The sequence below is a fragment of the Sardina pilchardus genome, chromosome 1, assembly GCF_963854185.1.
Source record: "Sardina pilchardus chromosome 1, fSarPil1.1, whole genome shotgun sequence".
Classification (NCBI taxonomy): Eukaryota; Metazoa; Chordata; class Actinopteri; order Clupeiformes; family Clupeidae; genus Sardina; species Sardina pilchardus.
Window position 1 is genome coordinate 31,900,656 of NC_084994.1, and position 9,261 is coordinate 31,909,916.

Here is a 9,261-nt window from a genome sequence, read left to right on the forward strand (position 1 = left end):
GGCGAGCGCGAATGAAATTGTGCACAAGGCAGCATGGCTATACCCAGGCTACGTGTAGTGCTACCCCATGTGTTATAATTCTAGTTCAAACATGCTAAATAGCGGCCAGAAGCTATCATGTTTTGAAAAGTAAAATAATTATTGATGATTGTCTAGTGAAATATAAATAATATGTTGTTAAATATCAGACAGCACCAAATGTTGCTATTGCATGGTGTTATAAAACAAATTATATGGATTTTTTTTCACCATGATCATTGCTTATTGCTCTGTGTGTGCACTTATGTTGTCAATATATAGATGCTCCAAAAAACACCTCAGTATCAGTTGGTCCCTCTGGTGATATAGAAGAAGGCAACTCAGTGACTCTGACCTGCAGCAGTGATGCCAACCCATCAGTGCACACCTACACCTGGTACAAGATGCTTGAAGATCATTCTTTACAAGTTGGATTGAGTTACAGCCTTGTCAACATCAGCTCTCAGCAGAGTGGATTCTACTACTGTGTGGCTGAGAATGAGATTGGGAAACACAACTCTTCATCAGTACACATAAATGTAACATGTAAGTGTGGACCTCAGCAGAAATGAGAAATTAAATTGCTAAATTTTCGATATGTGTTATTATTTCAGTTCAATCATTATGTAATAGTAGCTTAAGTAATGATAGGTACACCCATGATGTTTTGGGTATGATTATTTGGACAAGTAAATATCTTTACTGTACTGTACTTTCTTGTGGGATGCAGTCAATGCACCTTTTCCACAAAATCCGCAGTGTTTCATGCCATGAAATGAGATCGTTGAGATCATGTAAATCTGTGATAACTTCCAACCACAATGCACTGACTAACCAAAGATGATGTATCAGCTTCAATTGATAATGATTTCTCTCTCTCTCTCTCTCTCTCTCTCTCTCTCTTATAAATTCCAAACTTCCAAATGCAGATGCTCCAAGAAACACTTTAGTATCATTCAGTCCCTCTAGTGATATGGAAGAGGGCAGTTCAGTGACTCTGACCTGCAGCAGTGATGCCAACCCACCAGCACACACCTACACCTGGTACAGAAGGAAGAATGGGTCTGAATCCTCATGGCTAGGACAATCTTACAGCATCACTAGCATCAGCAGTGAGCACAGTGGGCTCAGGAAGAATAGGTCTGAATCTACAAGGATCGGAGAAGGGCAGACGTACAACATCACTTACATCAGCACTGAGCACAGTGGACTTTACTACTGTAAGGCAGAGAACAGACACGGAGCCAGTGATTCCAGAGCCACATATTTGGATGTGCACTGTGAGTACTAGATATGAGTATTAGGTCAGATAATCAGACTTGTGACTAAAGAGTCCAATTCTATCTGACTTCATAATGCAGCTGATGAGGTGTTGTGGGGATCAACATTGAAGAGTTCAACTCCTGTGAATTTTAATATTATTTTCTATCTAAAAACATCAAATAGTTTGTGAAATCACACAGTAATTTAGTGTACGGTACATGAGGTAGAAGAGAGCTGAAGAGTTTGCTGATCCGACTGTTCTGTAGAATTATCATGTTGTCCATCCACTAGACTCCCCCAGGAACACCTCAGCATCACTCAGCCCCTCTGGTGACCTTCATGAGGGTGACTCAGTGACTCTGACCTGCAGCAGTGATGCCAACCCACCAGTGCACAACTACACCTGGTACAGGAAGACCGGAGATGGAACAGTTCTTCAGGGCACAGGGAGGATGCTGAACCTCACTCTTAACCTCGTCTCTGGTGTGGATGGACTATATCACTGTGAGGCACGAAATAAGGTCGGCTCGAAGAACTCAACTGCAGTAGTGATCTCCTTGGCAGGTTCAGTGCAGTTTCATAATTTCACTTCTAAATTTGTCTCTGAGAGTGTTGCCGATTTTGGGCAACATTGTGATACCCTGAATTTCTGTAGTAGAGATACAAATTTAGTCAGCACTACAATGCTTTTCTAAATGTTTCTCTTTAGATCCTGGCTTGCTCAGAGGAATCATGTTTAGTGCTTTGGGGGTCATCTCAGCTGTAACTCTCCTGCTGGTGGTTGTCGTGTGCTGGAGGCAAGTCACAGAGAATATATTTATGTTAATTATGAATCATCACACACACACACACACACACACACACACACACACACACACACACACACACACACACACACACACACACACACACACACACACACACACACACACACACACACAGTATATATACAGTATATATAGCTTCTCTGTGTCTGCACACAATATAAGTTTAAACTTTGTTTATATGTTTGGAATAAAGGAGACAGAAGACTCAATCAACAAAAACCTCAAGGAGCACACACAGCAACACACAGGTAAACACTGCCTATTCAAACAGTCCCAACTAAATCTAGCTCCACAATATAATGACTCCTAATGTAGTATATTTTCAGATGAGCAGAAATTAATTAGAGCATGCCTGTCCAAAGTTAGGCTTGTGGGCCAGAGAAAAGACTGGGTACCCCCATGTATTGTCAGTTGTTGTTGTAATCAATTCACAGGGAACCTCTGATCCTGTCTATGACAACGTCTCCACAATGCCCTTGGCCTCTGGCTGTGGACAGAGAGTCCCTGCAGATCACAAAGATGATGAAGACGATGTCCAGTACGCCAGCGTCCAGTTTAAGCCCAAAAAACAGCAGGCAGTGCCCAGCCAGGACGAGGACGTCCAGTACGCCAGCGTCCAGTTCAACAAATCCAAACCAGAGCCTAACGTTCCTCAGCAACCTCCATCTGACATGCCTCAGGAGGAGACCCAGTACGCCTCACTGAATCTGCAGGGACTCAGTGCTGCCACCCAGTGAGTATTTACTCTCATTACAGACATTACAGACGACTGGACATTAGTGTTCGGTGAAATGCTTTGTGAATTTGTTATTGTGTGTCATGCACGTGTTTCACTGCATATTGTACTCTACAAAGGGATACTGTGTCTGCACAAATCCTGGCAGGAGATAAAAGAATAGAAATATAAGAAATCATTTAGTTGAAAGCGCAGTATTCTTCATAGTCAAAAATATACAGCATCTTCCCTATTTTGATACAAACCTTGGCCTGTTTAAATCTTCAAACAATGTAGTTCCCCCAAAAAATACAAAGAGGATGATCCATAAATGGCTTTAGTTGGAGACTCATCTATCTGCTTGTTGGATCAGCAAGGCTCATTGTCACCTCCTCACTTTTTAAAGACGCACATTGACCCAGTCTGCAACAGTTATATATTTTACTGTGAGGTTTGCCGTATACTAATCCGAATGATGCGCTTTCCCTTAGAAAATTACTCATCCCTATGGACAATTTATTCTCTACCCTGGATTGAGCTTTCTGAGACTATAAATTACCTTATTGTACTGTTACTGATCCTAGACAGATGGGTTGGGCCATTGAGTCGTGGATCTTCCCATGTACTGTATCTCTATTTTAGGGAGTTTTTCCCCGCCCCTGTTACTCATGGGTCCTCTCTGAATCTCTGAATGTTTAACACCTTGAATTTCCCCTTGGGGATCAATAAAGTATCTATCTATCTATCTATCTATCACTCTGTAAAGCGCCATGAGACATGTTTAATGTTTTGGTGCACTTTAAGTGAAATTAAATTGAAATTGAAATTGAAAATTGAAATGTTTTAGTGAAGAGTTAAAGTTGACTGAGATGCTCACTCTCCACAGAACTGGGGACGAGTCTGCAATATACAGCACCGTCAACAAGAAGTCCAAACCATGAGAGACTGATGGCCTGACCAGAACACTGGTCTGTCACTGAGTAGTGAGATTTGCAGTGTTGGCTCATAGTTTTATTGATAAGCTTGAGATGCTTTGCAGACGTCCCACCATCGGGATCGATACCCCTCTGCCCTACATCCCCTCTACATTACTAATCCATTTTATGCATCATATTGTTAAGTAGCATGGTCATATTATGGATGAGTACTGAAATTTGCAGTGATGTTTATAGTTGTATTGATAAGCTATTTAATGAATAAGTAAACGCCTTGATTCAGCTTGGCTTGATGATTTGTATAGCAGTGAGGCTGATCAGTCCAGTATTTAAAATGTGATAGTACAGTGTGTGAGGCCTCATCATTTGTTACACCATGTTATATTTATATATATTTACGTGAGATACATTTTGATATAAAAATAATTATGCAGTTATACATTGTGAGTGAGCGTGCGTGCCTGCATGCGTGTGTGTGTGTGTGTCTGTAACCCATCATGTTATATGCTTGTGCTCTGTCAGCTGAGACTGGTGCTATGGGACCCTGCTCCAACATAATTTGCATATTCTTATACTTGTTCTAGGTCTCCCCAAAGTGAACATAGAACCTAGAACATAGAACCTCAGGGGAACAGAGTGAATGATCAGGACACATCAGAGACACGCTGTACAAGTAGAATTAGTATTATTTTTTATTCTAGTCATTAAATAAGCGAGTTTTTGTCATGAATAGTCATTTACAATAGATCTTTGTTTGTATAAAAGCGTACTGATTGTTTTGTGTTGTATTATGTTGTATTATCTCTAGGTTATTGCTTGTTTTTGAAGTAAATAAATAAATAAATACATTTGAAAGGAGGGTCCGAGTTAAGTGATGATGATGATCATGATGATGATAATGATGAGGCACACACACACTCCACACCAAACTATCTCACTCCTTCCTTTACTCCTTCTCTTTCCACTTCAGATTTTTTTTTTAATTTTACCTTTGCATGCTTTTGGACAAAACAATAACATGCAAAAAAATAAAACTGGATTTAAAATGCAAACAGTATTTTAGTTGACGATAGCTTAATTGCTGTTGCAATGGTATCATTCCATAGGCAGATGTGATTAGACCTGTTTTCTGGTTTAGCCTTCTGACATTCTGCATAATATATAACCCCTATTACGTTAATAATATGTTAATGTTTATGTCAATAACTCCTATTAACATAACCTTAAAATCAATTCTATAGGAGACAGGGAGCCAGTGCAGTTCAGCTGACACAGGGGTGATGTGCTCTCTCCTCTTGGTCTCAAGAAGAGTTAAACATAAAAGATAGTGTTACAACACACTGTTGCCAACTGTCGACTTTGTATGGTTCTACAGCTGCACTGCAGCTTATCTGCCCTGCCTCTACGCTGCACTCTAAGGTGCACTCATGCTGCTTTTTTTTTTTAAGTCAGTCAGTCACTAAGTCAGTAAGTAAGTCAGTAAGAGAGTAAGCAAGTCAGTAAGTCAGTCAGTCAGTCAGTAAATATACACACATAGATAAATAAATAATAAAGGTAACCTCGCCACTGGAATGGTGTGATGGGGGTTGTCATGCTTTCATCTAAAAAACCCTGCAGTTCCTGCTGACTCCAAGTACCTATGGAGAGTGTATGAGAGGGGGGGAAGCAGAGGCCGAGAGAAAGACAGAGAGATTGTGAGAGATAGAGCAAGACAGCGAGAGGCAGAGAAAGAGAAAGAGAGTTTTTCTTCTTTTTTTCATTCCTTTTCCATGATGGTTGATGGTCAAATATGGAAAGTGGTACGGTGCTAGAATGGTGTTAATGATTATGATGTTGTTACCTTAATGAAACCGTCAGAAACTTTATTCATTTCTCACACACCAGGATGAAATGCAGAAAAAATAACTCAGCATCAGTGTTTTCAGTTCCTCTTTCCACTGACGGCCCTTTTCACACCCTTGCTATATAGCAGCCTTCACTAAAGTTGCAGGGTCATGATGTCAATATGCTGCATGTTTGGGGACCACAGCAAATGCATCAAAATACTCTCACTGGTATTACTTAGTCTGGTAAATCCAGACCCTGGCAATCTTTCAGATTAAGGGTCTGGCCACGAATAATGTAATGGCCCAACTCGAGGGGCGGCACCAAGCATGATTTTGAAAATCTCACTGAACGCAATTGGATAGCACTACGACCAATGTTTATTGACTTTGAATGATGCATGCAGCGCTGTCGTCATCAGTATAACGCGCCTCTGGCCCGCTTATATCAGATACACCGTTTTGATTGGTTACCCGCGATGCCAGGGGTAAAAATAACGTGCATCATTACTCACTGCCAGAGTATCTTGCAGACACAATTAAAATTGTGCTCTCGCAAGGACTCTGGATTTCCAGGGTAAATATTACTACATATAATAATAATTATAGTCAACACCAACCCATTAACAATCCCAGCCAATCAACACCAACCCATAGACCATCCCAGCCAATCAACACCAACCCATAGACCATCCCAGCCAATCAACACCAACCCATAGACCATCCCAGCCAATCAACACTAACCCATAATCAATCCCTGCCAATCAACATGGTGCTTCAGGAGCATGGACATGTGACACATATGCAGTTGGTCTTCTGTAGAAAGGCCTCAGTCCACACTGATCACAGATAAAACAAAAAGAGAAGTACAGTCTTTGTATCAGTTTTAACAGTTTGTCCTACATCGGCCACTCCCCCCTCCCTTGTAGCCTCTAGCGACACACACCCACACACACACACACACACACACACACACACACACACACACACTTCCGATACTGTAAATTCCTTTGAAGACGGAACGGCTCTCTCGCCCTCTCTTGCTCTCAGCAAACACAAGTAAGTGCAATATTTTACTTTTTAAGAGGATAGTTATTTTGAACAACAACAACAACAAAACATTTTTTACTTTGTCTTACGTTTGAAGATGACAGCTTCTCTAGACTCTCCTGTTCTTAATCTGTGCCCCACTAAGACTGTAAAGATAACAAGATGGATCCAACACAGAGTGTTAGTATTATCCTTTCCTTTATATAATATTTAAAATGATATAAACTGATTTGCATACAGATGAGTGCAATTGTGATGCCAACCAATTAAAGCTAATTAAATGAAGCTGTCCAATGAAAGGGATCATGCAAACCTTTAACCCTTCGTCTGCTAGATGCTCAGGCTATTTTAAAGAGTAAAGCCCTTCTGTTATGCTATGTGAATCTACACTTTTTTTTTAACAAAAAAAAAACGCTCTTCATATAATTTGGCAAGCACCCTGAATTAACGCGCTTTGGACAAAGGCGTCTGCTAAGTAACATAACCATAACCGTAGCTGTGCACTTCCCAACGTGGCAAAACACACTGTGAGACCAATGTGAGAGAGTGTGTGTAGAGGAACGTAACATTTTGTGATAGCGAGGGTGTAGTCGTCTCACCTTACTCAGACATGGAGAGCGAGAGCTTCCCGTCAGCCCGACTTACTGTACATGAACATTTGACCACACTGCTACACTTCACTGCACTGCTGTCATTGGAGCTGATGATGCTGAAATGTCACAAGTCCCCCATTCAGTAATTGTTTCCATGTAGGAAATGCATGATAGTGTATAGTCGTAATTTCTTGAATCCAGAAATCCAGTTTTATTGCAGAGATGTCTAGGAAATCTATAGGCCTAATGGATGGAATTTAATTTGGGTGCCAAGTTGCACTTTGGGCAATTATATGCATAACTAGCATAAATATAGGCAGTTAAGGCGAGACAGATGAAGAGGGTAAACCATTTAAATAATAGTTTATGATAGTTGATTACTTATATTAAGATGATAAAAGAAATGTATTGCATGTTTTTTGTATTTTAATGTTTAAAATGCAAATGAGGCCATATCTCATCAAATATGTGCTCATTTGCATAAGGACAAAATCAGATTTTTCAATAAAGTCAAAACATTTTGTTCCAAGGGTAAATGGGGTCTGGGTTTACTATGGGCCTATGGGGATTACGACTAGACTATGACTGCTATTCTGCTACTTGGTAAATCTTTAGAAATTACCGGTGTTTGGTGATACGGACATACTATAGCAATACTGATTAATATAATGTACTATGTGGTAACACTAACTTGTTCATGGAAATTTGTGTAAACAGTCATTGTCTACAGTGAATACATAAGTACTTGATTTTGTTTTTTGGCTTTTCTAATATGAAATCATTTTCATTGACCTACTGTCTCCAAAGTGATGAGGCTTGTTATTTTTTAAAGGTTGATGGAGCCATGCCATCCACAAAAGGCCCTGTGATTCTCATTGCAGTCCTTTGCCTTCTATCAGGTAATCCTACCCTGCATATCTACTCATTAGGGCCCGAGCACCGAGGTGCGGCCACTGAAAGTGGCTGCACCGTAGGTGCAAGGCCCTATTGTTTTCGCTCAGATTATTAGGGCCCGAGCACCGAGGTGCGGCCACTGAAAGTGGCTGCACCGTAGGTGCAAGGCCCTATTGTTTTTGCTCAGATTATTCTTCTTATTATTATTATAGTATAATTATCTTACCAGTAACATTTTTCACCAACTTGGCATGCTCTAAAACTCTTGCAATTTAGCTGGCATATGTAGAATTGCATTTGATACTCAGACACAGAGCTGTGGCCTAGGGTGTGGCTCAGGGACTCTACAGCGCCACCTAGCGCGCCGTCTACTGTGGTTGACACATACATTCACGGAAATGAACCAAATTTGGTGGACATGTGTGTTGTATTATTCTGAACAAGTTTTACATTTAAACTATATAGTGAATGTTAGAAGAATTTGAGTTATGATTATGATTATGATTTTTGCACATCACGTATTTTGAAATACTTCTCCTAGACGGTTTATCGAAATCATGTCATATAAGCACTAAAATGATCTTGAGGGGTTGCCCGAGAGGAATTGCGACCAGATTTTTGAATTTTTGAAGTATATTGAAATGGCGAAGGTTTGAATTATGGCGTTTTATTAAGAAACAGGAAGTTGGTGTTATAGGCAGAAAAAAGGTTATGAATTGGATGTAATTTGGCAGCTACATGTGGAATTGCTTCTGGTAGTCAGAGACAGAGCTCTGGCCTAATGTGTGGCTTTGGGACTCTATAGCGCCACCTAGCAGCACGTTATCTGTTGTGGTTGACACAAACATTCACGAAAATGAACCAAATTTGGTGGACTTCTGTGTTATTGCTATGGCTAGTCAGAGACAGAGCTTTGGCCTAGGGTGTGGCGTAGGGACTCTCTAGCGCCACCTAGTGCGTTGTCTGTTGTGGTTGACACATACATTCACGAAAATGAACCAAATGTGGTGGGCTTGTGTGTTATTGCTATCGGTAGTCAAAGACAGAGCTCTGGCCTAGAGTGTGGTTTAGGGACTCTATAGCGCCACCTAGCGCATTGTCTGTTGTGGTTGACACATAGCCTACATTCACGAAAATTAACCA

The 9,261-nt window shown here is 40.6% G+C and overlaps 1 protein-coding gene across 1 annotated transcript; it reads left to right on the top strand.

Moving 5' to 3' along the window:
- The first annotated feature begins 422 nt into the window (after positions 1 to 422).
- Positions 423 to 4,469, top strand: LOC134078179 (B-cell receptor CD22-like). Its single transcript, XM_062533906.1, has 7 exons — positions 423 to 564; positions 1,047 to 1,298; positions 1,573 to 1,845; positions 1,991 to 2,078; positions 2,302 to 2,356; positions 2,543 to 2,841; positions 3,710 to 4,469. The coding sequence occupies exons 1-7, from the start codon at positions 423 to 425 to the stop codon at positions 3,762 to 3,764; spliced, it is 1,164 nt and encodes a 387-aa protein (XP_062389890.1). The 3' UTR covers positions 3,765 to 4,469.
- The last annotated feature ends 4,792 nt before the right edge of the window (positions 4,470 to 9,261 follow it).

Excerpts from the sequence above, each read along its gene's own strand:
- LOC134078179 (XM_062533906.1), top strand. The coding sequence starts at position 423 with ATGCTTGAAGATCATTCTTTACAAGTTGGATTGAGTTACAGCCTTGTC. Across the intron at positions 565-1,046 it reads AGTACACATAAATGTAACAT|CACACACCTACACCTGGTAC; the intron begins GTAAGTGTGGAC and ends CCAACCCACCAG. Across the intron at positions 1,299-1,572 it reads CACATATTTGGATGTGCACT|ACTCCCCCAGGAACACCTCA; the intron begins GTGAGTACTAGA and ends TCCATCCACTAG.